This window comes from Panthera uncia, assembly GCF_023721935.1.
Source record: "Panthera uncia isolate 11264 chromosome C1 unlocalized genomic scaffold, Puncia_PCG_1.0 HiC_scaffold_3, whole genome shotgun sequence".
Taxonomy (NCBI): Eukaryota; Metazoa; Chordata; class Mammalia; order Carnivora; family Felidae; genus Panthera; species Panthera uncia.
In genome coordinates, this window is record NW_026057584.1 from 53,326,025 (window position 1) to 53,338,960 (window position 12,936).

General features: G+C 36.3%; 1 protein-coding gene across 4 annotated transcripts in view; it reads left to right on the top strand.

Moving 5' to 3' along the window:
* Positions 1-922: 922 nt before the first annotated feature.
* Positions 923-12,936, top strand: part of ZNF385B (zinc finger protein 385B) — a 317,841-nt gene continuing 305,827 nt past the window's right edge. For 3 of the 4 annotated variants that reach the window (XM_049615419.1, XM_049615421.1, XM_049615420.1), the window contains exons 1-2: positions 923-1,010; positions 1,643-1,960. In XM_049615419.1, coding sequence (XP_049471376.1) covers positions 1,645-1,960 — 316 coding nt within the window. In that variant the 5' untranslated portion in view covers positions 923-1,010; positions 1,643-1,644. Of the gene's footprint in view, positions 1,011-1,642; positions 1,961-12,936 lie in introns of those variants that run through there. The other variant, XM_049615423.1, reaches the window with a different exon arrangement.

Below are 12,936 nucleotides of genomic sequence, written 5' to 3' on the forward strand. Positions count from 1 at the left end.
TGTTCTTTTTGGCACACTGTATACATAGAATCAGCCTCTATCTTTATGGTCACAGCCTGTGCTATAATTCATTTTCTGAATTTTAAACACTTAATGGGTAAATACTCCAAATACAGAATAGTCTGTAGCTCGTCGTTCCTTTTCATACAGCTCTAAGTCACCATGGATCAACAGAATAGCTTAGAGCCAATGTCATTCCACCATAGACAGAAGTCCCTCATAAACCACAATCCTTTCTTTATTTGAATTCTTCATTCCTCATAGCACAGTACTCTTCACCTCAGCCAATCTGAAGTGTGTGTGGCGGGGGAGGGGGGTTAGGGGCAGTCTTGTGGGACTGAGCCCTTAACATGTGTGGTCTGATGCTCTCTCTGGGTATATAGTGTCAAAATTGAGTTACATTGAAGGACACCCAGCTGGTGTCACAGAGAATTGCTGGGCTTGGGGAAAAACTTCCATATATTTGGTGACCAGAAGTGTCAGAAGTGAGGTGTTCTGTTCAACTAGTAAAGTGACTTTCCTTAGGAAAAAGGAACTGGGAAAAATCCGAGGTTTTCTAATTAAGTATGAAAATGCTTGTAATAGTGGTCTTAAATAAAATGAAAAAATAACGTATGTTAAAGTGGGACTGAGCAAAATAAAAAGCCAAGGCCATCTTTATCACCCAAGGACCTTGAGGTACTGAAAAGTCTCCTTTAAAATCTTCATTTAAGTTATACTCTATCAGTATGCCCTTATCTAACTACACGAAGAAAAAAAATCAGCACTTTAAAATTATATCTTAGTCTACTCTACTCTTTTTCTAATTTTCAATTATTAGCTTGCCATTTATTGTATTTCTTTTATTTTTTATTTCAGATGTTCTGCATTTCAACCTCATCAAAAATTAAATTGATATTTATGGGCTAATCTGGAAACCTAAATACAATTTGTTTCACTACAACTGTAAGAAAGCATGTTCAAATTCCCATTGGCTGACTTATAAAGGGGCTTTTGGAACACAACCTAATGTAAGTTGCAGACATACTATATTTTAATCTTTGTTATTCAGCTCCTCCCCTGGTTAGGGTATGTGACTGTTGGCAGGTGCGCATGTATTATATATACTTTTGTGTCTATACATACCCTTTTTCACAGTTCCGGGTTCATAATTTATTCTTTCCTTCAAAAGGTATTTAAGTGCCTGTTATTTAAACAGTACAGTTCTAGGCCTAGGGGACATCAGAAATGAAGTTACTTCCCTCATAGATCAAATTGCACAACTATGTATGAAATGCATAGGATGATATATGCTCTGAAGGGCGGTCACTGTATGAGCTGAAAACCAGGGTCTGATGGGTTGCCTGGAGATGGTATTCTTCCAGCTAAGATTAAGGGGTGGGCAGGAGTTAAAAGGGCAAAGGAATTGAGAGATGGAAGGAAGGTGGGTCAGGAATAAAGTAGGAAGCACTACAGACAGAGAAAAAAATGTCCAAAGACCATATTTGTTCAATCAGTTAGCTGTGATGACTTTTTCAAAGAGCATCCGTTGAGCAGCTGGGAGACTTTTAGCTGAAGCCATATCATGAAAATTAATTGTAATCATACTAGAAAATCAGAAAGCATATATTTTGCAAGCACTTGTACTTTTTTTAAATTTCAGGTATGAAGTACTCATTAAGCCCTAACAACTACCCTGAAGATGGTATTATGAATATGGCAACTTTTCTACGGGGCTTTGAAGAAAAGGGGTTAAAGAATGACAGGCCTGAGGACCAGTTGAGTAAAGAGAAAAAGAAAATTCTGTTCTCCTTCTGTGAGGTGTGCAACATCCAGCTGAACTCCGCAGCCCAGGCCCAGGTCCATTACAACGGTAAATCCCACCGCAAACGAGTCAAGCAGCTGAGTGATGGGCAGCACCCCCCACCAGCCCAGGGCTCTGGGCAGCTGCTGGCCAGCCCCAGCACCAACACCAGCGCAGGTAGGTGGAAAGGCCCAGGGGTTCCATGTGCTATTGGGAGAGATGCCGCTGTCCTAGAAAGTGAAGGATTTAGAACAAGACCTCTTTCACCGTGAAACTACCACCACAATAACCTGTATTCTTTTCCCCACAGGTAATTCCAAGAGCTGTTTGTTACTTCTCAGTGTGTGTGTGTGTGTGTGTGTGTGTGTGTGTGTGTGTGTATAAAATTCATATATATTAGATACAAACATTACACACACACTCACACTTTGTGTATTGGATTGTAGACTTGATCCTTATTCCCATAGTGTGTGAACATTTCCTAATGTATTTTGAAATGTGTTTAAAATAGATCAGTGATGTCAGTTTTTTGTTCCCCTTCTCTGCAAAATTAGGCTTTCTTGGGTTTCCTTCATCTGCTTTCTGTGGGGTAGCGTACTACTTGATAGTACATAAAAAGCTACAGCTTTATTTATAACATCCCGTGGTGCAGAAAAGGAGCATTAATCTTGAGTGTGAGACATGTTATATTCTTTTAGGGAGCTGGCAGCAACATGCCAGTGGTGTTCTAACAATAGGAACAGGCATTGCCAAAACCAACAAGGCTTACCTCTGAGCTCTGGCCTACTGCAAGCACCTTCTTGCCTCACCTCTTACCTCTCACCCTGTCCTGTAGGCTGGGTAGAGGCAGAAGCTTAGGAATTTTCACATTTCCCGCATCTGCCCTGAATCTGAGAAACGTTCTTTCAAATCCTTTATCTTAGGCAGCCCTTCCTCTTCCACACTGCTGGTCATTGGGTATCTTCACTCGGACACAACTAAAGAAAATGTGAAATTTACTCTTATCCGTGGTGAAGATCTGCACAAAAACGGGGTCTCCTACCCAGGTTTATGAGGGAGGTCAAGATAAGCTTCCTCGTAAGTGGAAGAGCTCCACATTCCATTCCGGCAAACTGTTCGTTCACCCTGCAGTGTTGATGATGCAGAGCAACCGTTGGGTGGGATTTCACTTGGTGCTCTTACATGGTTTCTTACTTTGTGAAGTTATGCCGTGATCCGTATTCAGCTCCACTGAATGTTGTGTGTGTGCTATAAAGACATAATTTTTATATTTAAAGCTGAACCTAACTACTTCTTTATACCTCTTGAATTTCATTAAATTATTTTCCCCAGTCAATACTTAGTGTGCGGTGAGAGAACTTAAAGGAACTTTGAGGATATGACACACACATTCATGATGATAGTGGAAAATTACTTTTCCATTTTGTCTTTATTTATTATGATGATAATATAAGTATTAGCAGATGCATTAATATATCTGTATTCGCATATTGAAATAGAGTTGGTGTCAGGTTAAAAACCGATTTATTGTCTTATATCTGAGTCAAATGGCCCTGAGTAAAGATTTGAATCCTGTCTGTTAGAACCCAAACATCTATGCCTAGATTGAGGTAACCTGTGACTTCTAATTAGTGATATTAGTAGCTAACATTAACTGATCATATTTTATGGGACATGTTTTGGTCCTTTATAGGAATTTTCTCCTTTAATCTTTTCATCAACCTTGAAGTAGTTACTACGATTATCCCCAATTTTCAGACTAGGAATGGAGAGGAAATAATTTGGTGTGGAAATGGAAGATGGAGAGTTCCAACCATATTTAGTTAATTAGTAGTGAAGCTGTTATTCTTTGTCACTACTTTGCTGCAATTTTCTGCCATGCAGTAACACTCAGGTTAATGTCAGACCTATGTGTTTGATCTATTTGTGGTCACAAATGGTTGCTATCATGTGGCATACTATCTCACTTTGATGGGTTTTGAAATTAGGCATGTAAAGCTCCAACTCATGAGTTTCTCCATGCTAATGAAATTAGCTGACATGAATAAATTTAGCTAAGACATACCCAGGATATTATGGATGTATTCTATTAGTAAAATATAGTTCATCATCTAATATAAGACAATATTAGTATATGGGAAGATGGGTAAGAAAATGAGTCAGCTTTTCAAGTTTTACATTAGATATAAAGGGCAATTTTCATATACTGATAATATAGTTGATTATCTATTGTCAGAAGATGGGTTTAGCATATGATGAAGACAAGTCAGTTAATGTCTGGAAGTGGTTAACATTAATCCTCCCATTTGAAACAAATAGTAGGTATAACAATATCTTTCTGTCTTTGAAACAGAAATTAAACATAGATGTGTGTACAAAGATTCTCATGGCACGATTTATAATTCTAAAATATTAGGTGTATCCTGAATGTCCAATAGAAGAAAGGTTACATACATTATAGTACATTTATAAGATGAATGATAGAAACTATAGGCATTAAAAATTATATTTGGGAGGCACCTGGGTGGCTTGGTCAGTTAAGCATCTGATTCGATTTCAGTTCAGGTCATGATCTAACAGTTCGTGAGTTTGAGCCCCGTGTCGGGCTCCACATTAAGAATGTGGAGCCTTCTTGGGATTTTCTCTCTCCCTCTCTCTCTGCCCCTCCCCTGCTGTCACCCTCACTCTCAAAATAAATAAACATTAAGAAATTATATATATATATTTTTTTAAGAAATTATATTTTTGAAGAATACCTAATGACAGGAGAATCTGTCCACGATCTCAGGCCAAGTGAAACAGCAGGCACTAAAGTGGACTGTGCCTTAGTGCTGTGTGTGTGCCTGTACACTTATCTACTATTTAGAGTCTCAACTCACTGAGGAACAAGCCTGTCATGCTTTTATTTTTTCCAGTCACTTTCTTTAGTTTTGATCTATCAAACATCTGTTTCCTGCTGGATAGCAGTTCCCTTAACACTTTCTCAGCCCATAACTTCTCACTTTTGAATATTCAGAGGTATTCTGACTTGAATGATTCAGCGCTATTTATATAAAAAAAAAAATCCATGTCAGAGTTGGATTAAGATTTGGCTAGATAGATCCTGGAGTTTAGAATGGAGCATGGGATACAGTTAGCCTCCAGCCTCCCATGCTTTGGCTTGCCCTTCTCCCTAGGTAGGGATGGATGGGTGGAGGTGGCCTTACCTAACAGCCTTGGCAAGGTTGCACTGCTGTTCTTGGTAGGGGATTACTATTCTGTTTGTGTCTGTGGGTCACAAGTGCTCCTAATGGCCCCTCTGGATGAAGAACTCCCCCAAAGTATCCATTAGGCATTGGGAATCCCTGAAATTTAGTTGCATCTCCTGGCTTACCCCCACATTGTAGCAAAAGACTCCATTCCTCAACTGTGTGTGCTTTTTTCTCCCACATTGTGGCAGTCCTGGTGAGATTGTGTCCTCTCTTCTTATCTAGGTACTTATCAACTCTTAGGGCTTGAGGGAATGTGCAAAATACATCTGACAACTAACATTCCTCTTCAAAACCTGGAGCTCCTGGGGCACAGGCAGGTAGAAGTGGAGTGGGGTGTGGGGGACTCCACATTTTTCTTGCCTGCTCAGGTAGCACAGGGGAGACTTGGAAGTCCACTGACAAAGAAGATACATAATCAAGGAACAAAGAGTCACTCCCTCTTTTCACCCATTGCTTGGCTTTGGGGAGTGTTGTGGGCTAAATTTTGTCCCTCTGGAAAAAAAAAAAAGATATGTTGGAATCCTAATCATCAGCACTTCAGAATTTGTAAGACTGGGACTTTGCAAAGTAAATTAAAATGAAGTTTTTAGGGTTAGGATGACCCTAATTCAATATGACTGATATCCTTGTAAAACGGGGAAATTTGGACTTACAGACATACAAAAAGAAATGATGTAAAGAGACACAGGGAGAAGACAGCCATCTACAAATCAAGGAGAGAGATCTGAAATCAGTCCTTCTCTCAGAGTTTCCGGAAAGAATCAACCCTGCCACACCTTAAACCTGGACTGCCTGAACTGTGAGATGATGTATCTCTATTGTTAGGCCACTCAGTTTGTGGTGCTTTTGTTACAGCAGCCCTAACAGACTGGTACACGGAGGAAAGTGGTAGCTCATCTTCCCCACAAAGGAGAAGGGATGTTATAGTAGAGGTAGCCTTCCCAAGATCTGTCTGTTTCAGAGGTAACTTTGCCTCCTGTCAGTCAGTCTCATTATAGTGTAGGGGTTGGCAGGGGTGAGCATGGGGTCCACAGTATGGTGGTTGAGACTTAAGCCATTTCTCTGGGTAAGAAGTGACTAACCCCTAACCACGGGCAGTTCTTTCACTAAACTTAGAATTCAAACCATTAAATCTCAGCTTCTGGAAGAATAGGAAGACTCTTAGAGTGCAGCTAAAACCATTTGTGTGTGTGTGTGTGTGTGTGTGTGTGTGTGTGTGAATGTACCGATGTAGTTTTTTTTCCTGAGCGAGGAAATCATTATGAGTAGTAGCAAGATCCCTTTCCCAACACTGTCATTGGTCAAATATTGTAAGAACACTCTGGCTACATAAGGGAGAAACAGGTAATGTAAAGAGAGCTTAGATAACTTAGTCTGCATGGGAAGGATCCTTACTCCTTTCCCCATCTAGTCCCAAGGGGTGGGTGGAAATAACAGAAACCACAGATTAGTCTTGGATCCAGACAAAGTAGTCTGTGCCTCAGAGGGTCCAGAGAGACAGTAAGACAATGGTATTTCTGGCCCCTAGCAAGGGGCAAATAGAACTGAAGCATTCTTCTGATTTCCTATGGGCTTAGTGAGCACACAGGCTCCTGAGTGAACCTGGGAACTACAGAGGGGCATCTGAAAAGAGCGGGGATGCAGTTTTTCCTGCAGCCTGGATTAGACCCAGGAAGAGACAATGTTTAAATCTGAGGACAGGAAAAAATTATGTCCCAGGTCAAAGGCAGTCAGGCAGGAAGAATTCCTTCTTACTCAGGGAGGATCAGCCTTTTGTTCTATTCAGGCCTGCAACTGACTGGATGAGGCCTGCCCACATTAGGGAGAACAATCTGCTTTACTCAGTTTATATATTTAAATGTGAGACCAATCCAAAATTCACAGAAGCACCCAAAATAACATTTGATATATTATCAATTTGATATATTTGATATATTTGATATATCAAATTTGATAAATTTCATATATCAAAATATATTTGATATATTTGATATGTTATCAATTTGATATAATATCTGGACACCACATAGCCCAGTCAGGGTTTGACACATAAAATTAATCCTCACACTGTCATTTTCCTAAGTTGTATAAATCATATTTGATGATTAAAACAAAAATTATAACTCATCTGATACTCAAGACAATGATACTTAAAAGTAGGGAAATGTAAGGGACCCAAATGTAAGTAAGATATCTATATTTCATTTGAAGTATTTAAATGGTAATGCCAAGAGATTGTGATAAGTATGTATATTGTAATATCTACAACAACTATTCTGAAAGCTTTACAAAGATACACAATCAAAAAGAATATAAGTAAATCAAGATGGAGTACTACAAAAACTTCCAAGTAACTCCCAGAACAATAAAAGATAAACATAGAAATGAGAACCAGAGGAAACAAATAATAAATGGGACACTGAGTAACGTATTAACAATTACCTTACATGTAAATGGTCCAAATATAATAAGCAAAACACAGAGATTTTCAGAGAAGATTGAAAAAATTACCCAGTTATATGCTGCCAACAAGAAACTCACTGTACAATGATATAGGTAGGTGGAAAGTAAAAATATGGAAAAGAATATGTCATGCAAACAGTAATAAAAATTAAAAAGGCGTGAGTATCTATTAATTTATGGTAAGATAGACTTCAGAACAAGGAATGTTATTAGAGACAAAGAGAGACATTGCATTATGATAAAAGGTTCAGTCCACCAGGAAGACATGATGATTCTAAATGTTCATGTACCAGTTATGGCTGAAGACTACAGCAATTCTCTCTCTATAATAGAATTACTAGACCAAAAAATCATCAAGGATATAGAAAATCTGAACAATATCATAAGGCATCAGGATTTAACTAATTTTTTTAGAACTCTACCCCTCAACAGTAGAACATGTATTTTTTTCAAGTGCCCATGGAACATTCACTGTGATACCATATTCTAGGCCATAAGACAAACCTTAACACATTTAAAGGAATTATAGTCATACAGAGTATGATTACAGTATGTCTTTGACCATAATGAAATTAAACTAGAAATTGATAATAGAAAACCAACAGGAAAATAGCATATCTCTTAATCCATGAATCAAAGAATAAAACTCAAAGGAAATAAAAAAATACATAGAGCAGATGAAAATGGAAAAATGACATATCAAATTATGTGGGAACTAACTAAAACAGTGCTGAGAAGAAAATTTATATCATTAAATGCTTATATTTGAAATGAGAAAAGGTCTCCAATAAATAAGTCTCTGCATTAAGAAGCTAGAAGAGAAAAAGTAAACCTAAAACAAGCAGAAGGAAGAAAATAATAGTGCAGAGATATCTGAAGTTGAAAACAGAAAAACAATAGAGAAAAATCAATGAAACAAAAAGCTGTTTCTTTGGGGAAAAAAATCAATGAAATTTATAAGCCCCTAGCAATACTGACAAAGATTAAAAAGAAAGAAGACACAAACGATATAGGTGATATTACGATAGAACTTGCATCAATTAAAAAAGCAATAAGAAAATACTACAAACTACATTCAGAAATTTGGTAACTTAGAAGAATGCATTATAAAGCTCCCCCAAAAGAACTTTCTAGATCCACAGGATTTTACTAGAGAATTGTGCCATGCATTTAAAGAGCACCAATTTGGGGGCACCTGGATGGCTCAGTCGGTTAAGCCTGATTTTGGGTCAGGACATGATCTCATGATTCATGAATTTGAGCCCCACATCAGGCACTGCTGACAGTGTGGAACCTGCTTGGAATTCTCCCCCCCCCCCCACTTTCTGCTCATGCTCTCTCTTCCAAAATAAATAAAACTACAAAAAAAAAAAGGTTTAAAGAACACCAATTTTATAATTTCTTCCAGGAAACAGAAGAGGAAGAAAGACTCTCCAACTAACTTTATGAGGTTATTATTACCCTGATACCAAAATCAGACGAAGACAATATATTAAAAAAAAAAAAAGCTACAGACTAATCTCTCATGAACTTAGACTCAAATTCTCAATAAAATATAAACAAACCAAACCCAGTAATGTATAAAAAGAATTTTACACCATGACCAAGTTAGATTTAGTCCAGATTTGTAAGACTGGTTCAACAATTTGAGAATCAGTAGTATAAAACATCATATCAACAGCTAAAGAAGAAAAATCATATGATCATATCAATTGACGAAGTAAAAGAATTTGAGAAAACTCAACACTCATTTAAGATAAAAACTCTCAGCAAGTTAGGAATAGAGAGAAATTACCTCAGTTTAATAAAGAGCACTACAAAAAGCCAATAGCTAGCATCGTACTTAATGGTGAAAGACTGAATGCTTTACCCTAAGATCAAGAGCAAGATAAGGGTGAACAACCTAGAAGAACTGGATAAATCCCTAGAAACTTACAACCTTCCAAAATCAAATCTGGAAGAAATAAAATATTTGAACAGGCAAATTACTGGCAGTGAAATTGAATCAGTAATCAAAAAGCTCCCAACAAGCAAAGGTCCAGGACCAGCTGGCTTCACAGGTGAATTCTACCAAACATTTAAAGAACAGTTAATATTTAATCTTCTCAAACTATTATAAAACATTGAAGAGGAAGGAAAACTTTCAAATTCGTCCTATGAGACATGCATTATCCTGATACCAAAACCAGATAAACACACTACAAAAAAAAGAGAGCTACGGCCAATATCTCTGATGAACATAGATGCAAAAATCCTCAACAAAATGTTAGCAAAATGAATCCAACAATATATATTAAAAAAAATCATTCACCATGACCAAGTGGGATTTATTCCTGGGTTGCAGGACTGGTTCAATATTTGCAAATGTAATCAATATGATACATCACATCAAAAAGAGAAAATATAAAAAAATTATGATCATTTCAGTAAATGCAGAAAAAGCATTTGACAATGTACAACATCCATTCATAATAAAAACCTTCAATAAAATAGGGTTAGAGAGAACATACCTCAACACAATAAAGTCCATATATGAAAAACCCTCAGCTGATATCATACTCAATTGGGAAAAACTGAGAGCTTTCTTCCTGAGATCAGGAACAAGACAAGGATTTGCACTCTTACTACTTTTATTCAACATAGTACTGGAAATCTTAGCCACAGCAAACAAAAGAAAGGAATAAAAGGCATTCAAATAGGTAAGGAAGAAGTAAAACTTTCACTATTTGCACATAAGATGAGAAAACCCTAAAGACTTTACTCAGTTTATATATTTAAATGTATAAAAACTACTAGAGCTGATAGAACTGGTAAATGAATTCAGGAAGGTCACAGAATACAAAAATCAATGTACAGAAATCCCTTGCACTTCTATGCACTAATAATGAAACAATAGAAAGATTAAGAAACAATCCCATTTACTATTACACAAAAATAATAAAATACCTATAAATAAACTTAACCAAGAAGGTAAAAGTCTTATAGTCTGAAAACTGTATAATACTGATGAAAGAAATTCAAGATGACAGAAACAAATGGAAAGATAGTCCATGCTCATGAATAGGAAGAACAAATATTGAAATGTCCATATTGTCCAAAGCAATGTATATATTTAATGTAATCCCTATCAAAATACAAAGAGCATTTTTCACACAACTAAAACAAATAATAGTAAAATCTGTATGGAACCACAAAATACCCTGAATAACCAAAACAATTTTGAGGAAGAAAAACAAAACTGGAGGCATCACAATTCCAGATTTCAAATTACATTACAAAGCTGTAGTAATCAAAACAGCATGGTACTGGCACAAAAATAGACACATGGATCAATGGAACAAGATCGAAAGCTCAGAAACAAACCCATGATTATATGTTGAATTAGTCTCCAACAGAAGAAGCAAGGATATACAATGGGAAAAAGAAAATAAGTATCTTTAACAAATGGTGTTGGGAAAATTGAACAACATGCAAAAGAATGAAACTGGACCACTTTCTTACATCACACACAAAAATAAACTCAAAATCAATTAAAGATGTAAATGGGAGACCTGAAACCATAAAAATACTAGAAGAGATTACAGGCAGTAATGTCTCTGACATCATCTATAGCAACATTTTTCTAGATATGTCCCCTAAGGCAAGGGAAATAAAAGCAAAAATAAACTATTGGGATTTCATCAAAATAAAAAGCTTCTGCACAGTGGAGAAAACAATCAACAAAACTGAAAGACAACCTACTGAATGGGAGAAGATATTTGCAAATGACATATCTGATAAAGGGTTAGAATCCAAAATATATAAAGAACTTACACAACTCAACACCCAAAAAAAACAACCCAATTAAAAACTGGGCAGAAGACATGAACAGAAATTTCTCCAGAAAAAAACCTACAGGTGGCCAACAGACACATGGAAAGATGCTCAACATCACTCATTATCATGGAAATGCAAATCAAAACTGCAACGAGATATCACTACACACCTGTCAGAATGGCTAAAATAAAAAATACAAGAAACTACAAGTGTTTGCACGGATATGGAGAAAAAGGAACCCTTTTAACTATTGCGGGGAAGGCAAACTGATGCAGCCACTGTGGAAAACAGTATGGAGATTCTTCAAAAAGTTAAAAGTATAACTACCTTATGATCCAGTAATCATTCTATTAGTTATTTACCCAAACAATACAAAAACACTAATTTGAAAGGATATATGCACCCCCATGTTTATTGCAACATTATTTACAATAGCCAAATTATGGAAACAGCCCAAGTGTCCATTGATAGATGAATGACTAAAGAAGATGTGGTACCATGGAATATTATTCAGCCAAAAAAGAATGAAATCTTGCCATTTGTAATAGCATGGAAGGAGTTAGGGAGTATAATGCTAAGTAAAATGAGTCAGAGAATTACAAGTGCAATGATTTCACGCAAATGTGGAATTTAAGAAACAAAACGAAGAAAAAAAGAGACAAACCAAGAAACAGATGAACAAACTGATGGTTACAGAGGGGAGGTGGGTAAAGGGATAGGTGAAATAGGTTTTGGGGATTAAAGAGTACACTTACCATGATGAGCACTGAGCAATGTATAGAATTGTTGAATTAGTATATTTTACACCTGAAATTAATATAGCACTGTATGTTAATTATACTGGAATTAAATTTTTGAAACTGACAAAGTTAAAAAAGAGCAAGATAAGGGTGTCCATTCTCATCTCATTCAACACAGTACTGGAAATTCTAATCACCATAATAAGGCAAGCATAAATAAATAAAAGGTGTACATATTGGAAAGGAAGACATAAGACTGTCTCACTTCAGATGACATTATGGTCTATATATATCAATCCTAAAGAGTCTATGAAAGAATTCCTAAAACTATTAAGTGAGTTTAGCAGGATTTCAGAATAGAGAATCAACATGCAAAAATCAATTTCATCTTTATATACTAAAAATAAACATATGGAAACTGAAATTTAAACACAATATCATAATCACATCTAGTAAAACAAAATACTTAGATTTACAGTTTAAAGATATAAAGGATCTATATGCTGAAAATTACAAAATGTTGAGAAAAGATGTGAAGACCTAAGTAAATGGAGAAACATACCATATTCATGGATTGGAAAACTCAGCATAGTTAAGATATCAGCTCCCTAAATTAACCCATACATTTTATGCAATCCTATCGAAACCCCCGGCAAGGTTTTTTGTAAACATAGACAAGCTTATTCTAAAATTATATGGAAGAAGTCAGGTTCTAGAATAGCTAAATCTTGACAAAGAATAATAGAGCAGGAAAAATCTATACCCAATATCAAGGCTTACTATATGGCTAAAGTAATCAAGACAGTGTTATTTTAAAAGAGGTATACGTATAGATCAACAGAAAGAGCAACAGAACCCAGAAATGGATCTATACACTTATGCT